Source organism: Dromaius novaehollandiae, chromosome 13 (assembly GCF_036370855.1).
Source record: "Dromaius novaehollandiae isolate bDroNov1 chromosome 13, bDroNov1.hap1, whole genome shotgun sequence".
NCBI classification, from domain to species: domain Eukaryota; kingdom Metazoa; phylum Chordata; class Aves; order Casuariiformes; family Dromaiidae; genus Dromaius; species Dromaius novaehollandiae.
In genome coordinates this window covers 23418568-23442179 of record NC_088110.1, presented here as the reverse complement: position 1 = coordinate 23442179, position 23612 = coordinate 23418568, and the positions used below count along the sequence as shown (strand labels likewise).

The 23612-nt window shown below is 47.5% G+C and overlaps 1 protein-coding gene across 6 annotated transcripts in view; it reads right to left on the bottom strand.

Annotated features, from left to right (window-relative positions):
- Positions 1–111: 111 nt before the first annotated feature.
- ZC3H18 (zinc finger CCCH-type containing 18) overlaps positions 112–23612 on the bottom strand; it is a 49907-nt gene continuing 26406 nt past the window's right edge. For 4 of the 6 annotated variants that reach the window (XM_064519800.1, XM_064519802.1, XM_064519804.1 and 1 more), the window contains 10 exons: positions 16590–16790; positions 15368–15493; positions 13709–13810; positions 11908–12051; positions 10158–10310; positions 7635–7795; positions 6821–7017; positions 5517–5613; positions 3047–3143; positions 112–1045 (listed from right to left, as the gene is read on the bottom strand). In XM_064519800.1, coding sequence (XP_064375870.1) covers positions 847–1045; positions 3047–3143; positions 5517–5613; positions 6821–7017; positions 7635–7795; positions 10158–10310; positions 11908–12051; positions 13709–13810; positions 15368–15493; positions 16590–16790 — 1477 coding nt within the window. In that variant the 3' untranslated portion in view covers positions 112–846. The remainder of the gene's footprint in view (positions 1046–3046; positions 3144–5516; positions 5614–6820; positions 7018–7634; positions 7796–10157; positions 10311–11907; positions 12052–13708; positions 13811–15367; positions 15494–16589; positions 16791–23612) is intronic. The other 2 variants (XM_064519801.1, XM_064519803.1) reach the window with 1 other exon arrangement.

Here is a 23612-nt window from a genome sequence, read left to right as displayed (position 1 = left end):
AGCAGCAAAACCCAGCAACGCACCCCTGAGACAGAGCAGAGGACAGGCCCCCAGAGCCAAGGGGGAAGGGAGGACAGGGGCCTTGGAGAGAACAGAAGAGAGGGGAAGAACTGGTTATCAAAATACTTTATTTCAGGGAGATCCCTCAAAAAAGAAAAAAAAAAAGAAAAAAAAAAGGAAAAAAAGGACCCTCCTCGTTAGACAGACATCCCGACAATACCTTCAGGGTTCCTTTTAAATCAACTAAAACAATCTGATGCTTAAAATAAAAGACAGGTCATTTTTCCAATCAGACTTTAGTCAAGAATATATATATATTTGTTTTGTTCCTGGGGTGGGAGGGCAGGGAGAGAAGATGATGTTGCCAGTAGTTCACAGCAGTTTTCGGTTCTCTCATTACACAGTATATAGAACTGCATTGCTGAAGACACTCAACACACAGCAGGGCTAACTAGAAGAATACAACTCAAGGCTAGCAAAGAGGAGAGGGCAGAGAGAGAAGGAGAAAGTAGTGAGAGTATCCGACAGGGCTGGAGTCCTCTGTGCATAATTTACATGGAAAACACGGTGGTGGCCTCCGGCCCAGGGCCCGCGCGGGCTGCCGCGCACGGCTGGCGGAGCAGAGGCGCTGGACCCGCTCGCCCTGCGGCCGGGGAAGCCAGAGCGAGTCGTCGCAGTTGTGTGTTCTCAGCTGACAAACTTTAATTTTTTTGTTTTTTTTTTTTTAAAAAGAATCGCAGCCAAAATAAGACAGAACTGCAAAATCCCAAAGTGGCCGCTTTTACACTATTTATAAAAACATGAACAGTCACTAAAGGGGCAGAGCGGCGCTCCGCGCGCGGCCCACTATACTTTCCCAGGAATTTTGGCCCGTTTGCGAGCAATGGCATCTTCCACTGCTTTGAGCTGCTTCAGGAGCTCCTCCCGTCGCGACAGCGTGCTAGACTTGCCCGCCTTGGCGCCCGTGGGGCCGGGCTCGGATGCTTTGCCCGGTACACTCGTGACTTTGCTGGAGCTCTTGGACTGAGGTGACAGCTGGCGTTTCCTGGCAGGGAGAGAAAGGTACAAGGTGGTGAGAGGGGCGCACACCAAGAGGAGAGCAGGGCGTGGTACCACGGCTAAACGCAGGACAGCCTTGCGGACTCCTCCTGGACTCGGTTCCTAACGGACCCTGTCCCGCAGCGGGGTGCCAGCCACAGCTGCTGGGTTTTGCGGTACAGATCTCGCTGGCGTTTGTGGGGAGCCCTGCAAACACCCACCCCTCATCCTGCTCCCATGAAGTGCTGCTGCAGTGCAACACCGCTGCTGCGGGAGCAAAGACGCTGGGCTGGAGGAAAGCGTCCCGCAGCTCCTCCTGCCACACGCCACCGTCCCCCCTCGGGAGGAAGAGGATGGCAGGACCACGAAGCGGAGCGGTGTCCCACGCCCGCTGCCTCGCGATCTGCCTGCTGGGGTTTCACAGTGCTGCTAGCCCTCTGCCTTACTGAGCTACACCCAGCTTTCAGCAAAGGCATGATCTGAGCCCCAGCTGGCTCCTTCTAACGGCTCGAACCACACGGACCCATCTGGGGAAGCCCGTGCAGCTGCCGCTGTCACCCTGCTGCCAGATGCCGGGGCAGGAGTCCCCGTCTCCTCTGCTAACACTGCTTGCAGCCGTCTGTGCTACGCTCGACAGATGCAGGACTGTGCCAGTATGAACCAAAGCCCCAGAGTTCAAAGCAGGACACAGACCTCCATCGTGGCTGCCCCAGGGAACCTGCAGAGAACCTCTGCTGTTTCCTCCACCGCCCAGTCCCTGCACACAGGGTGTGTCCAACCTGACCGGCGACACCGCCAACCCAAACGGCAGCAGGCAGAAGAGGGTCAAGAACCAGGGATGTAGTCAGAAACATGTCTGGAAAGGCTGAGGTTCCTCTTCAGCACTAGAAAATAGGACCTCAGGGCCAGAGGGAGGACGAGGCTGTGGCAGCAGGGACTAGGCTTTGATTTGGGAAGACTGACACACAGAAACTGAGGCTCGCTCATGCCCCAGGCTGGGGAGAGGGGATGACACTAGCCCTGCCAGCCAAGGAACACCGGGGTTCAGGACGGGGCTGCGTTTGTTGGCTCATGCAGATCCTTGGAGAGATGAAACGAGAGAAATGCAAAGCAGCGTTGGCTGGCCACAGGCAAAGACGGCAGAGGAAGTGTTAGGTGCGCTGCAGAAGGTGCTCCACAACCCTTTAGCCAACGGGTTCTGAGCGCAGTCCAGGCCAAAGCCCCCGGAGCCACACATCCAGTTCTGCGATGGGGTATTCCCAGCGCTACGATAGGTGCAAGCTGCCAAGAAACTGGACGTGAGCTGGTCATCTGTCGTGGGAGGGGAGAGACAGGCACAAAGCCAGGGATGATAGTCACCATTTAATGTCATCCAGGGTCCACAGCAAAGCAAGTGGCTCAGGGTATGCCAGAGCATACAAAGAAGAATTGGGCACCAAACCAGAGGCCAAGAAGAGCTTGGCAGGAGGAATGATGCAGTTGTAGTTTCTTCCTCATTAGCACTACAAGTTGCTAGCAGGAGGCAGAGGCACTGGCATGACTGAACCTGCATCTAACCCAGCTGGCACCTCTTGCTGGGACTGACCTCAAGAAAACTCCCAGGCTCCTGCTCTTTTCTGAGCTGGAAGCATCTACCTGGTGGCTTCCGCATGGGCTGAGCTGAACCCCTGAGCACCTGTGGCTCCTGTCCAAGGAGCTTCATGTCATTCCTCTCTGCGCCTCCATGACAGCTGGAAACTCTAAGGCCAGAGCCTCAAAGCCTCCTCAAGAGGAGGAACTGAACCACTGGACAAGTGGGGAAATGTGATCCAGCAGAAGCTATTTACATGTGCCAGAGATGCACCAGAAACTCCCACCTTCTCCGTGTGAGCCCCACCTCACCTAGACGAGGTTTGAGGAGACCACGGGCAGGACTCTGGTTTTTATCTGCAGGGCTGTTAGTTTAGAGAGATCAGGTCCCACTGAGACAAGCCATGGCTTTGGCCCAGGAGCGCCAGCAGCAACTGACCTGTCTGTCTGAGCAGGAGATGGTTTCGGATTCTGGCCCCTCTGTCGTTCTTGCTTGGGTGAAGAGAGTCTCCCAGTCGCTTTCCTGTCACGAGAGCCTATCAGGAAAATAAAGGTGAGATATTCTTTCCCATCACAAGGACGCGGTGTGCTACCCTGCCTACCATACTGCTTCTGCACTCTAAGGGTGGCATCCTGAGAACAGCCAGATCATGCCGGCAAAAGGCCAAGTCCAGCAGCAGCCAGAAAAGGAACCTACTTAATCTTCAGGGATGAGGGGTAAAAAAGCTAGTCAAGGCTGTGCCACGTAGTCAACTACACACAATGTTACCTGCAGGAAGCTGTATGACCCTCTCCTCACCATCTGATTTCTGGAAGTAGGCTTGTCCGCTGTACTTTTAGGCTGTTCTTTGCAAGCAAAACCTGTGGGGCAGGGCCTTTCCTTGCAGACCGAGTCAATGCTCCATTATCTCTAGGCAGGTTATCCAGTCTGTGCGCAGTGGGCACGGAGACACCCGAGCAGGCTCCGTGCTGGCCAGTGAAGAGGGTGTATTAGCTCAAGCAGCACTGCGTGAGTGCAGCTCTGCTGCTTTTGGAGCCAGCTGGGGCCAATCCATTGGCAGCATCACTGTTTGTTGAGCGCAGACTGAACTGACGTGGTGTGCCAGAACAGCGCTGCCCCATCAGAGCCGCGTGGACCGAGGGGTGGTGGAAAGCCAGCTGGGGTCCTGCAACAGCACTATCCAGATTTGGCTACAATAGGTGTCCCAACAACTGTTATCCCAGAGCACGGAGAAGCAACTCTACCTGGAAGGCAGCCTGTATGCCTACGGGGCTGCGCGCGAGCCCTGAGGACTAGCCGAGCAGCACAGCCTGCTACGCTGCACCGGGACAGCACATTCCAGCGGCTGCTGACCTCACTCTCATTAGCACTCTGGAGAGGAAAAGTGCCTAATTCCTTGGAGCATCAGCCGCCTGCCTCCGGTGTTCACTGTGGCAGTTCTCTCTGCTCCAGATGACTGACAGCATGAGAAAACCAAGGCTGCTGACACTGCAGATTTTACCACAGTGAAGTTACAGAACAGCGAAGGGAAACTCAAGGCACAAACATAGATAAGGTTTGCACTGCGATACTTGAGCACACGCTGCATATTGGATTATGCCTTGAGTTTAGTCCTGGCTCAGCCAAGGTTACTGGTCACTACAAGGTTAGGCTGAGTAAACTTCAGGGCTTACATCCCATTTGTCATTGTTTAAAAATGTGCTTTATAGTATACACTATTTGTTGTTTGTACATACCTACATCAGTAAATCAGGGCAGTTTGCTACACTGGCCCATTCACTTGTCTGCAGCTCAGTAGCAGCTGTGAACTAGATCCTAGTGAACTTCAACCTCACCCAGTCCCTTACAAGCTGCCTTTGCAGTAGTAAAATGCAACCGGGCTATTAGCACAGAATTTTCTTCTGGCTAGCACCCAGAGTCAACAAGATACACCTACAGCCGAGACATCAGGGAAAACATCATGTGTCAGGGCTGGCTTGTGCGACAAACAGAAGCACCTCTGTTGATGACACCCCCCTTTGCTTTTCAGCAGTGCTAGCGAGGCTGGAGTATTGCAGTTGGGTCCCCCTCGACGCATCATGCTAGCTTGGTTTTCTGAGGCACTAATATCACTGCTCAGGCTTCAGAGAACACTTGGAAAGCCTGTGTCTTTCTAAACATATGAGGCAGATCAGACTGTGTCACACAAGTGGGGAAATCATCTCATTTCACAGGATGGGTGATCTAGCCAATTACTGCATCCCTCCTGGGGACTTGGCAGCCTGTGCTCCCTCCCTTTCTAAGCACTGCCACAAGTCTTTCTATCATGACACAAAGATCCCTTTTGATGCACAGAACTATAAGCTAGAAAAGACCTTGAGATACAGGAAGGAAAAACCCTACAAATCCAACAGCCATATCCAGTGACAGTATTAGAGAACAGCAGGGCTTCATGGGACAGAAGGATGTGTACCTACAGTGGCAACAAGCACATTGCACCATCAAAGCAAGGGCTTCTCTTTTTACAGTGGAGTTACGCAGACATAGTAGAGCCAAGGTACTTGCAATGCGCACTGCAAGACAGCTCGACAAGGCCGGGTTTGGCCTGCCCAGGGCTGACCTCACCTCACCTACTTCGCAGTCAAACCTGAGCGTCTCGCCTCCACCATGTTTCTGCAGCAGGATGGCTACTACGCCTGTGTTATCCTGTGGCAACCGCACACCTCTGAGGTTACTGAAGGCAGTAGGTTTTGGAAGGACACGTGCCTGCAATTAACCTCTCCAGCAAGTAGACTCTTGCAGCAGAGATTTTCACAGGACATTTGTCACCCAAAACGGGGTGCTTGAGGGTTGCCTCTAGTGGCAGGAGTAGGAACCCAGCTACGCCAGACGGCCCAGAGCCGAATCCTTCCGAAGTCTGATGTCTCACCTCTGTCAGGTGACAGGTTAACCCGCTTGGCTGGAGGAGAGGTTGGCCTGTCTTTGTCTGCTGGCTCATATCTCTTCCTGCTTCCTTTGTCAGCTGCCTAAAATGGAATTAAACAGACAACGGAGCTGAGTAGCCATCTCCCTGCAGGGAGGAAGAACAGAAGCAAGCAGACATGCTTCCTGTGACGGGGCCAGGGACGTGCTCGCTCATCAACGTAAGCGGGTTCCCTGTTAAAGTGCATGCCAGCCCCAGCCATCACTGGGACCATTTAATTCCCTACCACTGTAAGCAAACGGCAACACCCTCTGGCAGCTGGGATATATTCTGGAGCTAATGCTGTACACTGTTTCATGGGGTATTTTCATAACAGCCAGAAAAGGGAAAATGGAAGCATCTTTGCAGAGTCTTTTCCGACAGCACCAAGGATAGCAAATGTCAATGAGGCACGTGGAGTCAGGCTTTCTTCCAGGATCCTACCGTGCCTGTCAGTAGTTGTGTGTAATTGCCTGCTCCTCCCCACAGAGGCACCCAGCATGCTTCACAAATTTGATAAAGGCATCTCACGTCACAGGACAGGGAAGTAGGGAAAACTGCAGCCTCAAACAGCACAGGGGAATTCAGGCTGACAAAGAAAACATTAACGCTTCAAAAACAGGAACCTAACCACTGACTGGAGCCAACACCCTGCTCCAGCACAAAACCCCACAAGGCCAAACTCTCTCACGTGATCTGGACTGCATCTCAGCTGAAGGCACCGAACTGGGGCATCAGGCTCAATCCTAACTGCCAGGGAAAGTGCCAGGCTTTCCACAGAAAGCGGGGTGAGGTGGTGAGGCAATCGCCACTTTTACCTCCTGACTCATTTACTGACTTGTCAGCAGTTCGCTCCAGAGCGGGCTAGTGGGAGGACAGCTCATTCGGAAGCGTGCGGAGAGCGTGCTTTCAGCAGGCAAGGCCCAAGCGCATGTGGGAGAACCCGTGGCAGGACTGCGCCGTGCATGCCTTCGCTTTGGCGCTCCGGCTGCAGCCTTCAAGAAAGCAGGCAACAGCCCTTGAAGCTGCAGGAGGAATGTGCCCCAGGGGAGCCGCCAACACAGTCCCGACTCCAGTCACCACAGGGTGTGTGCTGCCAGACAGGTTCCGTCTGCCGCCTTCCAACCCCAGCTGCAGACCTACCCGACCGAGCTCATCCCGACAGCCCGGAGCCTGGAGCCCCCCTGCCGCCAGCCCAGAGCCCCGATATCGGCCCCATCCGCTCCTCTGACCCACGCACAGAGGGAATCGCACCCCACGCCACCTCTCACCTTATTCAAGAGTGTCAGTTTGATCTCTTTGTGAGCGCTGAAGCCCCCTTGCTGAGACTGGGGGGCTGAGGGCTGCTGGGTCTGGAGGAGCTGCTGAGACTTGCTCCCCTGGGTGGGCTTGGTTGATTTCAGGAGCTGAGCAGACACATCCCGTTTCCGCTTTTCCTCCTTAGCGCTATCTTCTTTTTTTGACTTTCCTGTTGAAAGCAGAATGGAGACATCAGTGACCTGCAATCGGTTCCTTTCGCCTGTCCTCCCTATACAGGGCAGGACAAGAGGATGCTTCAGGGACTGAAAGTGCCCACGCCAGTTAGCACAGTACATGGCCCCAGAGACCCAGGAAAACAGAATTTCCACAGAGAGAATGCTTAACATAAAATATGAGGAACAAAAGGCTCTTGCCTCCAACACCGCTATGGGCTAAAGAGAACAGAGGAAGAGCAACATGATACTGGAGTAATCCAAAAGATTTAGCACCATCTCACAAGGGTGAAAGAAAACAAGGTAAGAGAGGGAGCATCAAGACAGAGGCCTGTGCAGGAAAAGGCATCTTTCCAGCCATAGACACATGGATGAAAGGATGTGAAGGCACGTTTGCTCCACAGCATCCCCCACTCCATGCTCTCACCTTCCTTGAGTGAAGCCTCTGGACTCCCCTAATCTACAGGAGACATACGGTAGCCAAAACTCGTGTCAACCCCCGCCCAACAATTTTCCTGGAGGCTGTAGTATCACCAAGAAAACTGTATGCAGATCTCAGCTCCCCATTACTTCTCCCAGGACCCATTAGAGAAGAAAATACCAAACCGTATACCTCTACCTTTCTTCTGCTGCGCTGGGGTTGGGGAGCGGGAACTGGCTGAGGAAACAGGACTGGCCAAATCTGCGTACATGTCTTCGGAGTCGGCACTGCGTACAGAACTGCTGCTGGAGGAGGCACTAGAGACAGAAGAAACGCTGCTCACGCTCAGGGACCTGGAAAGAGCCAACAACCCATCACAGTTAGTGCAACAAGAACCAGGCAGAAGTGAGACAAACACCTTTAATGCCCCTACTGTGCCCAAAAAGAGTGGCTGAGATGTCAGAAAGCTGCTAAGGTGAGCAGTGCCCAGGACAAGACAAAGCCTGTGTTTCCTGATGTGCAGATGATAATAAAGCCTCAGACATCTCAGATGCAAGTCTAGAAAATACCATTTATTTATAAACAGCATTAAGGCAACACTTTAAGAGGTCACTGTCCCCCCAGGTAAACATAAAGTGAAAGCAGGGTGTGCACTATTACACGTCAGCAGTAATGGCTCAGGTCAAGGGTTTCCCCGCAGTGTTTGCATTGCGTGGTACACAGTTATTCACGGAGACTTTAAAAGACCAGGAGTCCTACAGCCCATAGCTCCTGCACAGCACCCCAGGGTCCAGGAGAGCCCTGCTGCCTATTCTGAGGATGCGCAAACTGTCAGGAGCGATAACAACAGGGAAGTAAGGGTGCCTATAAGATAGCTATCTTAAGGGATTCACAAAATTAAACGTGTCAGACAATCATCATATTCATTTAAAAAACATTTTCTACTTAACAACCTCTCAGACAAGAATATAGGGATATTCATGGGTGGACTTGCACTTCAGAGGGATGTGTCTGCTGCAGCTTCGCCGTACTGAAGTGGCTCCAAAAATCCCAAGTAGCTGGGAACTGGCTTACATGGTAACCACCGCCATACAGGACCAGGTGTATGCTAAGCACATGATTATTTACGGAGCTTCTCAAGCAGGTTCTGCAGGCCATACCGAGTTCTGCGCTCTAGTGACTGCCCTGCTAGCAAGATCCAAGCTCGCTAATTGAAAGCCAGTTTGTGTATGTCTGAACAGGCTGCGGCAGCTGCAAGGCAGACATGCCCTCGAACAAGTCACAAAGTCACTACCTGCAGGTATTCTGAGAGAACCAAGGTCTGAGAGAAGGTCTAAACGAAGGCCACGATGGTGACTCCGTGAGTCAGGAATTCCTTCTCTGGGAAAGGTCCTGGCTACAGGGTTGTGATGGTTAATCTGGCTTGGTTTGGGCACAGATCATACTGCCCTTGCTGCAGAAATGCTCTGGTGCCAGAATCCAAGTGGGCACTGTTTCAACAACAGTACACACAGAGTTAGCTTCAACCAGCAGCATGCAGCTTGGCAACAAACACTGAAGCTGCCAGCCACCTCTCCTTTCCTGCTTTACCAAGAATACTACTCACTGCCCATCTCTGCCCTTCTACCTCATCTATATGTGTTATATATAGAAAGCAAGCTTCAGGGAGCAGCAACCTCCTTTTCCACACACCTGTAAAAGCAGCAAGCACACCCCTGGTACCTGCATTAGGTTTTCACATTTTCTTCCTCTCAACTCCCTTTAAGAGCAGAGTAGTGCAGAGCAAGCATGCCCAAGTGCTCTCTGAACCTCTTGCATCACCCTTGCCTCATCTGATGAATGAGACAAGCATGTAGTAAACATGTTTGCATTTCCACAAAATAATGCGGATGTTCAGCCTTGGAATTTCACAGTGTTCGGATATGTGAATTAGCACCAGTCAGAGCCAAGTTCTATTTTATCCACTATTTTTGGACTACAGTAAGTCTACTTTTAACCCTATACTTTAGCACAGCAAAGCTGTGTGTTTAAAAGCCACCTGTGAGGTTTCAGAGATTCTTGTGTATCAACAGATGTAAAAAAAACCTGAGTAAGGACTTCAAAAGGGGTTTATTTCTTGGCTCTTTACTGGAGTTAGCTAGCTGTTTACAAATCCCACAGACTAACAGCCATATAACTATTCACTTTTGGCTAAACACAGAGGGAAGCAGTCATGCAACTTTACCAGCAAAGGAAAACGGCCATTAGCTGGGCCTTTTAGGTATTTCCTGACCTACTTCTAACTGACAGGCCAAGCATCTTCCCTAAGGACATTTAATAACTGGAGGTAGTAGAGGTTAAGAATAGCAAAGCTCTGTAGCCTGAAACTGTTACCTTGTAAATACATTATGGATTTCTTTTCCCCCAGCAAGATAAAATGTTAAATTAAGAACTGTCAACATGGAGATGATGTTTTGATCATAATTTAAGTAAAAACAGTTCAGCTGACATGAAGAATCATTTACTTGAATAACCCCATGGACACTACCAATATTGTTCTACTTTCATGATTCAAGATTTATAACAATATATGAATGAACAATCTTATTTCATGTCCTACTTACCTGTAGCTTCAGTATTTCACCCTGGAGAGAGCTTTTGTTGCAGTAACCTCAACAGTTACAAAGAGTTATTTCCTGCTAAATTGACAAAGGTTATTAAGGGTCAAGGCTGTACCTGGATTTTCTGGACCCAGATGGGGAGTGGGAGACTGAGGCAGACGTTGATCTGGAATGAGATCTGGAGAGAGAGCGAGACAAGGACCTAGATCGGGAACTGGAACCACTGTAGCTGCTGGCACTGCCGCTGATGCTGCCACTGATAGTCCGTCTGCAACACAGCAAAAGAACCATCTCACCTGGCTGCACTCAGCACTAAAGCAAGGTTAGAAAAAACCCCAAATGCTTAGGGACGGTTTGAGCATGATGCTGAAACACAACTGTCCCGCATCCTGTAAAAGAACGGTGCTTTACAGATGTAATTGTTTCAGGTGTTCTTCTCAATGATGTTTTCCCCATCCCGAGCTGGCATCTCAGTTCTGAGCAGTAGACGTTTTACGCAAGACTGAATGATGCTAAACAGAGCCAGACAAAGAATGAGCTAAAGCCCTTAATCCTGCACCGATACCAGAGCAAATACTTCCTACAATGAAAAATTGCTAACTGTAGAAAACTGTGGGACCATCTTTTGTTTCAGGCTATATAATCACACACATTTCTTGTGACTAAAACACCAGTACTAACATAAATAGTGCTGGTCGTCTCGTTTGCACAGCAGTGAGCTCGTAGGGCAGTGGGGCTTTTGCGAGTATAAGAAAAAAAAAAAGACAGGAATAAAGACTAATGGAAGGTGTCTAAAGACATCCAAGATTAACTAATTTAAGTGAAATAAAGTCCAGAACTAATGCAGTTTCTAGAGAAAAGAATTCTAGGGATCAGTTTTCATGCATGGAGACGTAACAGCTCAGTCCAGGACTTTTCTTTAGCTACTGGGAAGAAAGAGGAGATGTAATCTCATGCAAAATTAAGAACCCAGGCTTCCAAAAACCTGAACAGAAAACAGACTCATGGCCACCTTCAAGAAACACTGATAAAAAATATCATGCAGTTATCCAAGAAAAACGATGTATGCCTTACTAAAGGCATACCTACATCTATTCTGTAACATTTTTAAATACACACAATGGATTAAGCATGATAAACATATTTAAATACGGACAAGTGCTGCTTGTTTGAAAGCCATCAGAAGCCTCTCTCATTTCAAATGCAAAGGCAGGGGAAAATGACAAAAAAAATGATTAGAAGGCAGAGAGAACAAGTCTCTCAAACATTCAGGCAAGTCACACAGGACAGAGCCAGGAAGGGAAAGTGGAGCAGTACACAGGCAGCAAGCTGTATACCGGGGACTCTCAAAGTAGTGGAGTTTTTCTCACGTCTTCTGCTAGATGGCTGACGAACCAACTCCTGGGACCACCCAGCAGAAATACTTTCTACTTACTAGCAAGCGTTTACAGTAAGCAGGGTCCAGACCCGTCACCACAAATCCTGACCCTCCAACCTGTCAGAGCGGGTCTCCAGATTAAGTGCGCCTTTGCTTCCTTGCCAACAGCCTCCACAACCAGCTGCTCCAAAACATGCTTTGCCCGCCCCCCCCCCCCCCCCCTTTTTTTTCCTTTTCTCTGCAGACGCTGCCTTTTGGCACATTTGAGATATTCCACCTACTTCATTCACCCAACAGGCCCTTTAGAGAGAGAAGCCATTTGCTGAGGAAAATCACATCTTCCCTCTCTTCCCGTTTCCTTCCCACCCCAGGGAATAGATTTTTCCTTTAATATGGAAGAGTCCTGGCACTTGGTACTCCAGAGAGAAACCCAGAACTCATTCTATCTTCCAGGAGATCAAGCCTCACTCCACCCCAGCTGTCTTACCTCCTGGGTGGAGTCCTGGTCTGACGTTCCTTCCTTCTTGCCTCTCTATTATCCCCTGGTTTGGCTGGCTCCGGTGCAGCTGCTGTAATTTTAGTGAGTGGCTGAGGGACTGGCAGGGCAGCTAGTTTCTTCACAGACTTTTCACTACAAAATTAAAATATTTATGTGTATGATCAAACTCCCAGAACAGGCAGAGAACAGACATTTTCAAAAGCCATGAAACACACCCGTATTTGTTGTTGACTAAACTGTTGCAACTGCTGCAGCTAAAGACACTTGGAAAAGATAAACCCGACTTCACCACAACACTCAAACAATAAGGATTCTCTTAAAGGGATCTATTTACTAGTATAAATCAAGTCACCTTTTCAGGGATGATGGTCAATTTTGGAGACAGTCTACTTCATTCGTTAATTTACATATAGAACATGTGGAATCATGGTTGTTTCTTATTCTGATCCATTCAACTCTACAGATTCTTATCCAAAACAGACATGCCCACTTACAAACTGTCGGTCAGGTTTCTAGATCAAATGCATGGAGTTTGTGCAAAAATGCTCTTTTCACTCCTTCACACTCATTAGCAGGGTACAAAAGAGCATGTTTGTGCAAATGTCAACACCTGTCCCTTGTCTTGCGTTACACCATAGAATACGTAACAGGTAACATCATCACCAGCTACTGCTACACAGCATTTTTGTGATTTTATGTAGCATCCACCATATGAGACAGGAATCAGCTCAGCTCTTCCAGTGCTGCTCATTTCTGGGCTCAGAGCACTCTGCTCTCTAGTCTAAGAGTTGGTCACTGCTCAAAGCCCCAGCAGTGCTGTCACACCTACTATTAACTCGGGAGGAGGCTGCTGCCTGCGTACAAAAAATAGGGACTGTTAATTCCTCCCTTGTGCTTAAGAATACCTGCATTCATCCCCTGCAGAACACAGGATTAAGTGCATGCAGTCTTATATGGGGAAAACAATACCCAAGCTGGCACAGGCTGCTGGCTCGTGTTGTTTGTTACCAAACCAGCACTGCAATGTTCACCAGAAGGGTGTAAAGAATTGCTGCAGGCAGAGAGCGAGTCCGTAAAAAGCTGACCCCTCCAAGTTGAGGAGACAAAGGAGGAGGTCAATAAGGTGCAAGGAGTGTGGCAAAGGGTATCATACTATATTCTGGAGAATCCTGGGGATTCCCATGGCATAATTTATTTGCAGGTCACCTTAAAAAAGAAAAAAAAAAGGTGACATAGCTATAGTGTTGTGACACCCTCCAAAATATCCATAATTTACTATTTATGACAGGAGTTTGTGAAATAGCAAATTCAAATATTTAAAAAAGCATAAATTTGCTGAACAGTTTCATTGCTATGGTGCTCGTTTTAATTTGTCTCCAACATTAAAAGCAGATGAGGCTGAACCACTTCTTTATTCTAAGGATGTGTATTGACTAAAGCTACAGAGATCAACGAATTGAACTTTCTTACTACTCCTGTATAAACTTATCTGTGCACACAAAATGTTTAAATAGTAAATCCTGCATGTGTTTAAACACTCACATACTCATACAACAGTTAAGGATACTTGTACAGCTTAACTTGAATTTAGTAAGTGGAAGTGCCATCATTTATCAAACACTCCAAGCTAAATATTGCTCTGTGCAGGTCATATTTCGCATTTTCAATTTCTTCCTGAAACTGTCGACCAGGTCAGAAGGGTCTGAATGAGGTCACCAGATCTGGGAAACCAGGCAATTGCTTAGAGTCTTTTCTGCACTGTGTTATCAAAATAGATATGAAACCTTACCCTTTTCCAGCAGGTGGTAATAACTCCCCTTTAGCTTTCACAAGCGGTTTGTGTGGAGATGGTGTTGGGGAAGGAGAGGGTGAAGATGAGAAGGACCGTGATCTAGAAAAAAAAGGACGCAGTCAGCTCAGTGTCTGGGAGGGCAGAAGGTTTCCCTGGCTTTTGCCTCTTAGCCATGACTCCTTCCTCACGCTACAGGCTATGTTCCAGGAATTAGGCCCAGTGGGTCTAAACTTGTCCTATTTTTGTATCTGGACTGTGCTTGAAAAAATGACTTTCGTCACCAGACCAACGGTGGAAGTAGAAAAAGAAATGGATCAACTGCAAGAGTCACCCTTAGGTATTCCACACCAAAACCTGGAGACTACATATCTTGGGGAGAATATGTCTACAGGACAGTAAGTAGGATTTGGACTTGCAAGTTTGGCATGATTCACTTAAGCTGATTTGCATTTCCTGTAACTCCTAGTGCAGTCTGCAGTATTTTAGATAGCAGCAAAAACCTCATGGAAAGACACAAAGTAAAACTAACTGAATACCTGTAATTTCGGGAATGCAAGGAGAAAAATCAAGCAGAGTACAACAAAGCCAACAGATCAAAGGGCAAGGGCTGCTTCCTAGATCAGGACTGACCAACGAGGTAAGTCACTTAGATAGTGCACCAGATACTGGTGTTCAAGTGATTCACCCTACTGCGAAGCCTGGAAGCACCAGACCTTGCAGGCTAGTACTTCAGAGAGCCAGACACCTTGGTGACCTGCATAACCACCGTAACAAAGGTTTTTCAGAAAGCATTTGGAGTGTTCCTCACTCCCTTGCCCTCGGAGAGAGGAATGTTAATCCACGTGTGTCAAACTGAACAGTCACATACACTTGGTATTATCCTGCAAGGAACATGGTTGTTGGGGCTGACATGGGGTGGATGGAGGAAAGTCAGCCTCTTTCCTCCAGCTTACCCAGAAGCACATATGTACATGCTTCCAGACCAACTCCCACCTGAGTCTTACTAGAAGAAACCACCCATCCAAATGATGCTACGCACTCGATTAACTGTGCGATCCACTCTGAGCCTCTTCGATTTTAGCTCTGAAGCCTATCTAGGGAGCCAGTTCTCTTACTATGCACACTCCCCTCTGCAGGGGCAAGAAGGTGGCAGAGAAATGAGCATGCCTATATTTAACCAGCATGGGACACCGAATTGTTGCTTTGAAGAGTCAGGACTCTCAAAAGACAAAACTGCATAGACTGCTTTATTAAAGAAATGTGATTTGCATCTTTAAATAGAAATTCCAGTGCAATAGAAAAGAGATGCCAATAACTTCTTCCAATCACAAAATGCAAATGATGGAAACCCTAACGTAAGCCAGGCTTCTGCAACTGCTCAGTTACCACAGGTATGGGAAACAGCCCAGCCACAGCAGCACGGTGCACGGGGGCAGGGGTACAGGGGAGAAAAGGGGGTGGCTGACATACTTCCTTCATTCAACAACTGAAACAGCAGGCTGTCTCGCAGTCTATCGCATTTCCCTCACTCAGGAAAGTGGTTTGAATATTTTATTTCCAGAGTTAGCCGTTTGCTTTTAAGTAGCACCAAAAATAGTTGCTAGTAAGTGTTTGGAAAAGAGTATATCATTACTTTCAAACTCAAAGAGCTATTACCTGGATCTGCTGCCTGAGAAAGAACTGTGTCTTGAAGAGCGACTAGAATAAGAGCTGTAAGAAGAAGATCTGGAACGAGATCGCGAAGAACCTGAACCAGAGTAAGTGGATGAACGAGAAGAGGACCTGAAAGAAAAATATTCAAATTCAGTGTATCCTGACAAGTCTTCAGAGACCAAGTTCTTGCTTCCAATATACTGTTCCAAAAGTTCTCAATCACTGCTCCAGAAATTGCCTGCCTTCTCCTCAGGAGCTGCCAGGACTACAACCCCTCCTCAATCCCAATCTCTTTTCATCCCACCTTTTCTTTTAGAACAGGAATCTGTTGCTGCTATCCCCTCCACGTCCTAAAATAGGCTTCCCTTCCTTTAATGACTCCACATCCCTTTTGGGGAACTCACTTCTTCCACAAAGTTTTCCACCTTGTCACCAGACAATCCTATGACAGATCAGCCTGACCTAACAGTCATGCATTTAGGAGAAAACAGAAAAATCAAAGATCGAATGACTCTAGAAAGCTACATCTAGCTACTCTACAAAGCTACATGTACTTCAGGAGAGCTTTGCTTTTTAGAACCACATCTTCAATTCAGTGTGCTTCTCATTCCTCCCTGATGCTTTTTTCCTCCTTTCAGGAGCCTCAAATTCAAGTCTTTAAAGAGAACAGCTCCACCTGTGCCCCGGGTCTCCCAGATTCAGGGTGCTTCTTTCTGAAAAGTGTTCTTTATCTCCATGCCCTGGTTTCAGTGCTCCGCTGAAGCCCTCGAGGGCTCCCGTCAGTCTGTGTGACCCCAGTTTTTCCCCAGTAGTAGCAGCAACAGCATGCTCTTCCTGGAGTAGGCTCACCTCACCCCTCCAGCACTCTTGCAGTGGAGAGGCTCCAATTCTTACAGCTTCCAGCTTCTGCTCCTATTAAGATCAGCTTTCATCTAGGTGAGCTATTAACAATCTGGACTGCTTCTGAGTCTAATTTCCCTAAAGAAATCCAGATACTTTTCCAAAAATCTGTCTTTTCTTAGTCTTCAATAAATCATGTCTCTTCACAGCATCCACAATGGCGTGTTCTCTTTGGCTTCCATCCCACTACCTATACGCCTGGGTCCATACCTGTTACAGAGCAGCAAAGCTTGTACTGCTTCCTTCCACTGACAAGTAGGAGTCATGTCACATGCCCTGACACATAACAAGGCTTGGGTGTAATGCACTTTTCACCTTCACCTACCTTGAAGAGCCAGAAGCAGATGCCGAAGAAGCAGAGGTTTTTCGGCGCCTACGTGCACGGCTAGGAGAAACAGATACACCGAGTTTCTTTTTGGGGGACTTGGATCGGCGCCAGGGGTCCTTCCATTCATCTGCTCTCTTTGACTGAGCGGTGGTAATTGTAGTTGCCTCCTTCTCCTTCTTTGGTGGCTCAGGCTGACGGCTGGAAAATAAAGATGCTTTAAGTAACTGGGATCTCTGTATATAAAAAGGCTAACAGAAACACAGGGCCAGGAAGAGAACTCAGAAATTCATCCTTTGTACTAACAAACATCTGCACCCAGATCATTCCTGAGACAGGAAGTCTATCTCTTTGCTCTTAACCTCCACTGAAGGATATTTAGCATCATTTTTGGGTGATGAAATATTAGAACAGCTATCCTTCTGTAAATCAGCATTTACCACAACATTGATCTCTAGTCTCATTTCCAGTGGAGATGAAGACGACTGCTGTCAAACGTTACCCTATGAAATTTTTACATATTAGAAAACTTTTATTCTCTTCCCACATATCTTGTGGGCTGAGACCACTTTTCTTCAGAGATCACATTTCCTTTCTAAAAAATGTTTTATTCTTGTTCAAAAAACTTGAGAAGTTTCCAGAGAAGACCAGCACTAGGAGACTCCACTCTATGCCTTACAGGCAATGTGTTGTCTGCAAGTCTCAAAATGCTGTTGGAAGCTACAGAAAACAAAAGATATCAAGGTAGTGATTTCAGCTTCAGGACTTTTCCTCAAAGGAGCAGACACAACATGCAAGAGGGAAGGGGAACTGAAAGCCTGCCTCTTCCTACACCTGTGCCAGGTAGTTAAGAGCTGGAAGAAACCCAAAACCGGTAGGCAGTCCCCAGTGCAATGAAAATACTAACAGAACTAGACTGAGGACACACCGAGTGCGCGTCTGAAACACCTTCCCATCCTGACACAGCACGCTGCTGGAAACAACCAGCAGGCACTAACAACAAGAGATTTAATCTGGACTACTTTCCCATAGTTTCCTTATCAGATTATCACGTGGGATTGTGCCACAAGTTTTACCACAGTCAAGACACATTGATCGGTTTTTACCCTTACTGATGGGCCAGTTACCTCATCAAGTGAGCATAAAGCAGTTCATAGTGGCTGCTTTATCACCGTAATATTCTCTAGGTGCTTATAAACTGATTGTCGAACACATGCTCTAGTGTTTATAACCATGAAGCTTCGACAAGGCAGGCTAGGTACTCCTCATCTCTTGCGTCCCCTTTTAAATGCTCTAATCATATTCGGTGCTCTAGGCTCCCATCCTCCTCCACAGCTCTCAAAACAATTCAGTGCTCATTTTTCAGTCTCTGCACTGGCTAGTTCCTGAAGTACTCCAGGGTGAGTTTCCTAAGGCCTAGACTTTGTCACATCTGTTATCTATGGAGGATATAGCTTGGGTTTTTTCCGCTCACCCTTACTCTAACCTGCATGTGACTGGTCAATTACCTGGTCACAGCCTTCTCCAACAGGTTTTAGGCAAAGTTTATCCTTGTTTAGAGGTTTATGAAGTCTATTACACTCAAATTACGAGTATAATTATGGGTTTATTCCTTTTCTCAAAATAATGAGCTCTCTCACTCTGAGAATTTTGGGAGGGTGGAGGAGGGGACTCACCTTCCATCTCTAGGTTCAGCCAGTACCACCCTATTAGTCACGCACGACTATAAAGCAACCACTCCCCTAGCAACTTCCTCTACCTTGAGAGAAAAAAAGCAACCTCCAAGTTTTCTAATAATTCTATGCAATGCACTTCTTACCACAACTCTTTTTCAACAGACAACCGGATAATTAAAGCTCCCCATTAGCAGCCTGCTCTGCCCTTTGAAGGCTTCGCTAGCCACTAACAAATTTCATCTTCTTCTTAGGCGGTATTGAACAAAGCCTCAACACAGTTACCAAAGTCCTATGGACAGCAGAAACAGATGCTTCCCACCTCCTCCCTGACTCCAGAACTTGCATATATTGACTTTAAAGTACAGCGCAGCATCCCACCCTTTCCCCATCTTTCCTAATCTAACTGCTTCAGTTCTACAGCTTGTCCCACATCCATCTCAACACATAGCATTTGATGGCAGGAGAAACTCTTCTTTCATGCTCACCTGTCCCACCAATCTTATTCTGGGCTCAGAAGAGGACACTTGTGTATTAGTACACAAAACTGCTGACTGTTTAGGAAAAGCAGGATTTGGCTCAGCATTATTCACCAGCGTCTTCATTTAGCACCATCACCCTCTTCCAGTGCTGCTCTACCATGTACTACTCAACATGACATGTTATTTGCAGTGGCTTGATCTAGTTTTTCATATTACATCCACAACTATATCTGAGTATCTAAGCAGGGAGGAAGACCATGACTCTGAACACGGGGTTGGGATAGACTGGCCTGTTATACACTGATAATGCTAAGCAGTCATAGCCAGGATCAATCTTGCACACCAGCAGATGCAGTAAAAACTCATCACGAAGCCATCTTGATCCCCAGAGCATCTTCAAAGCAACTAAGCACCAAGCAGGAAGAAAAGAAGGTGGGGGTACAGTCTACACACTTTGCATCAAGCAGCAAGCTACAGGGCAGCAGGAGGAGGAAGCAAAGCACCACAGGAAGATGCTAGTGAATAACGCTTGACCATGTCTCGCTCTGAAGTCCTTTCCCAGAAGACCAGTTTGCATGCTTTGGGAGATGCCGGGGGATTATCCTGCTGGCTCAGGTGGGCAGGGAGGCAGTTTCCACCTCAAGAACTGGATGTAACCTGCTGAGAACTGTTTCACAGCATAGTGTCAAAGGTGAGAGGCATGTGAAAGATTCAGCACTAATGAATGTCCTAGCACTTCTTCCAGGTTCAACTCTCTGCAGCAATAGTTTTCAGAAAGGTCTCCTACAGAATTAATTCTATGTCTTTTCTCTCAAGAAAAGACAAACTTGCCCACAGTCAGGTCCAAAACCAGCACATTCAGGAACCTGGGCCTCAGCTCAAACCCTGTATGAGGGCAACTTACACTTAACTCTACAACCTGGGCACGAGCTTGGAACAAAGACGATTATGAAAGCAAATCTCATTACCTGCACCTACTACCTGGTTTGATGCAACTCCCTCTTGATGAGGTCATTTTCTGGAGGAGAGGTTTTTTCCCCAGGAAAACCACAACAGAAAGCCTCACTTCTGGATATGCTTTGGCTATTGACTCAGCAGTAAATATGTCACCATACTATAGCCAAGAAAGAAGCATGATGCTCATGTCAGGACATTTTCAAAAGTCTTTCCTTGAGAGTTACCTGCATGCTCAACATGTAGCATCACCAAATGAACTTGTTCAACTTAAGACCGGTATCTGCTACTGTTTGGCTTTTTTCCTCCAGTGGAATTCAAGAGTCAGAAATCAAAGTAAGCCTGAGTAACTAGCAAGATCTTCACCATCTGCCTTATAGTAACATCTCAATTGTAGCCTGTAAGAGCTTCACTGAAGTGGCCTATTAAAAGCTGGTAGCCCATGAAAGTCTGCATTTTAATCAAATTTACTCCTGCCTACTGATACTGTGCAGTTCCTGGGATGAAAGCAGAGGAAGCCTGAAGGCAGGTAGCAGAAAGCTCACTGAGAAAAGCAAGCAACTAGCCTATAGCCCTTAACCCAGATCAGGCAGGAAGGCTGCACAGAATTAGCTATGCCAGCTATGATAACTGCTCATGGTACTGCCTGCTAGGTGGATTTAACAATTTATCCGACTCTGAGAACGGATAGCCTTTCTCCCTCACTTTCATTCTTACGACTGGGTAATTTTCACTTCTCACCTTGTGCTAGACCTGGCACTTGCTGGAGCTCTCCATGAGTAAGCTCAACTCCTTAATTCAACAGGGAGGAAAAAAAAATAAAAGCAGTTTCCTGCTGGGTCAGCGAGTGAAGCCAGCCCACAGGAGGTTCTGAATAACTGCTGGAGCTGACACAAGGCTAACGGAGGGGGGAAGGAGAGAGGCCTCACCATTTCAGAGTGAGGAGACATGAGATCAGCTCCCCCTCCTTATGCAACTTCATCTTCAGACCAGCACAGTCACCTGGGGCAGATGCAACCCAAGCTGCAGGCAAATCAAGTGGCAGGCAGTCACTGCTTACCCCACTGGGGTCATCAGATAAGCAGTCCACAAGCAACAAAACTACCAAAGCTCGGTTTTGCAGTGGATTTTTGCCTCTTGGTTGACTGACCGCGTACAACATCCTTCCACACCTTTTGCATGCAAAGCCATCCAGTCCTGCTCCTGATCTTCTTCTCGCTCCCAGCCGCTTTGGGACAATAAGCCAGCTTATTTCAGCACAAGAAGTGGCTCATAAAGACGTCACACACTACCAAAGAACACGTGCAAATCCAGGTTTTCTTCTTCAACTTACAATTTTTAGGAAACATGTAGGAATGTCTTTGAGAATTAATCCCTTAATTAGGTACACCTGTGCCAAGACGTTAAAAAATTAGAGGGAATAAAAGAGACTGACACCACAGACCGATCAAAAGCAGCTTAATTTCCTTGCAGAACGCAGAGCAGCAGCATCCTGCGTCACCCAGAGCACGAACAAGGTCTGCAGAGCTTAGCTATTTCCGAAGCTCGTTTTAAACTTAAAATAAAAGCTTTATTTTCCAGAATGAACGCATTAATGCATATTGGCTGGAATCTAATTACAGCAATCAAGTGGAGAACTGGAGCTGAATGTGGCTTTGGCAATGAAAGGAGGAACAAAGGTAACTACAGCTGGCAACGCAAACCACGGTGTAGGTCAGCCAGTTCCCAACAACAGACGCTCCAGCTCGCAAATGAACCGGGTTCGAAGCACGTCACTGAATTCTACAGTTCAGAGGGGAAAGTCTAGCCTCATGGCCGGAGTTTTCCTCCTCATGTATTATGCAAATGACCCTGAAGCATTTCTAATCTTAGACGGAAAATAAGCTTCCCAGGGAAAGTGCTTCCTTCCTTCCCCCGCCCGTGTGACATGACCACCACAGGTAACGCAAATCTTATCACCAGCAGCAACCGGTGACGTCAGCCTGGCTCCAGGGCTACTGTTCTGGCCGGCAGTTACAGCTCAATTTTCTGCAAGAGGAAAGTCCATCCATTATTTAAGACATCTCATTTCTCGCAGGAAAGTAAAATGTTGCGTCACCTGCCCCAGCACAAGTTTTCCTTCAGGGTCAGTGGAATTTTCCAGGGGAAGTGAACTCGAGGAACGTTTGGAAGCATGCGCCAAAGCAGTTGTTAAGGCCTCGTCATTTTTTCAAAATCGACTTCAGCACTCTGCCTGCACGCTGACAGATTTTCTGTCTCAGAACAATAAAGCTGCCCAGAGCTCGTGTGTCCAGAGAAGGACAAGAGCTCCTGCGAGCCACCTATGCGCAGCGACGGTGGGAAATTCGCAGCCTTGAACTTAATGCTAATATTTACAGTGCTTCCATTGATCGTGGTGAAATTAGTAAATGATCTGTTTTTCTGAAGATGTTTCAATCCAAAGCAGTTATCAGTCACTTAAAAAAAGATTTCTTCAAAGCCTGACGGGGAGAGGCTTCAAAATTAAATAGCGGAGATAGAATCTGCATCTCCAGCACGAAACCGTCACAGCGGACAGATAAACATATCTGGGACATGATCCACCCTAAGGGCTGAGCCTTTAACGCCTTAAGAGCCCTCTCTAATGTGAAGTAGCAGCGTGCAACGATTCTGTCCCATCCTTTACAATGTTTTCATAAAATCCGGTGTTTGGAATCTCTCGTAATTTTGCCTCTGAAACACCAAGGAAAAATGCATTCCTTGAGGTCCACATCTGAGTCATTCAATGCCCTTCTTGACCGTTATTTATGTTTATAAAACGCTTTTCTTTTTACAGTGGAAGTGGAGGGAGAGTCTCAAGAATCCTGAAGATTAACAAAAACTCCAGTCAACAGAAATGCACTATGGAGAACCTTAAAAAAAGAAAAAGTTTTGCTGATTTTATTTGCAGAGCTATCTTATTAAACATTATAGCTAACTTCTATTTATTCTCCCAGCTCATTTGGGAAGTGAACTTGCCTAACCAGGTTCCACTGCTTAGGCTGGAAGCTGCACTGCAAAAAATGGAGATGTAAACAAGTTGTTATAACATCTGTCACCACAACGTTACCATAAAGGGCACTTGTGTATGAAAAAAGAATCATATGGCAGCAAAGAGCACGTTCCTGAAGCAGGGGAAAAAGGAAATCCTCCTCCGAGCTGAGCGGCACTGCACCGAGTAACGCCCGAGAAGGCCCAGCAGCCCTCCTGCGACCAGCAGAAACACAAGTCCGGTCCCAAAGCGGAGCTGATCTACCTCCCTTCAGCGTGGGAAACCCAGTGGCCTGGGGCCACTTCTTGCTTCTCTGAACTCGCAGCACTTTGAAAAGCCGCCCAGCCAAGATGCAGACACCTGGAAAGCAAAGCCAAGCCTACTGACAAGACTAGTTTTTCCCCCTCAGGAACATTTCGTGGCCTATTTAAGACCAACTCAGAGAGCTCCTGTGGTCCGTTTAGAGGACATCTGAATGGAAAGCAGGAAGAGCACACCTCTTCCTCCCCGATCTGCTCTTCCTCCTGCGGCAGGACAACAAACAGGAGGGAACGAAGGCTTCCTACAAGAAACAGCCAACGTTTCCATGGGGCAAACTGAAAGGGGACAAAATCCACACCATCTCGAGGTGTAAGATGAAACGCTATTTTAAGCCCACCAGAATATCTACCTCTGTTTGAACAACAGCTGCTTTCATACAGAGCCTCTGCAAACAGGACTCAAAAAAAGTCGGGGACAGACACGGCCAGTGGCATGCGGGGGTCACCAGAAGCCGTTAGGAAAGATGACGGTGACCAGAAACATTCTGAAAAACAAGTTCAATCACTTTGTGATCACTCACACACACACAAAATCATGAACCACTCCATTTGCATTGCCTTATTTTTGCCACTCCTTCCCCAGA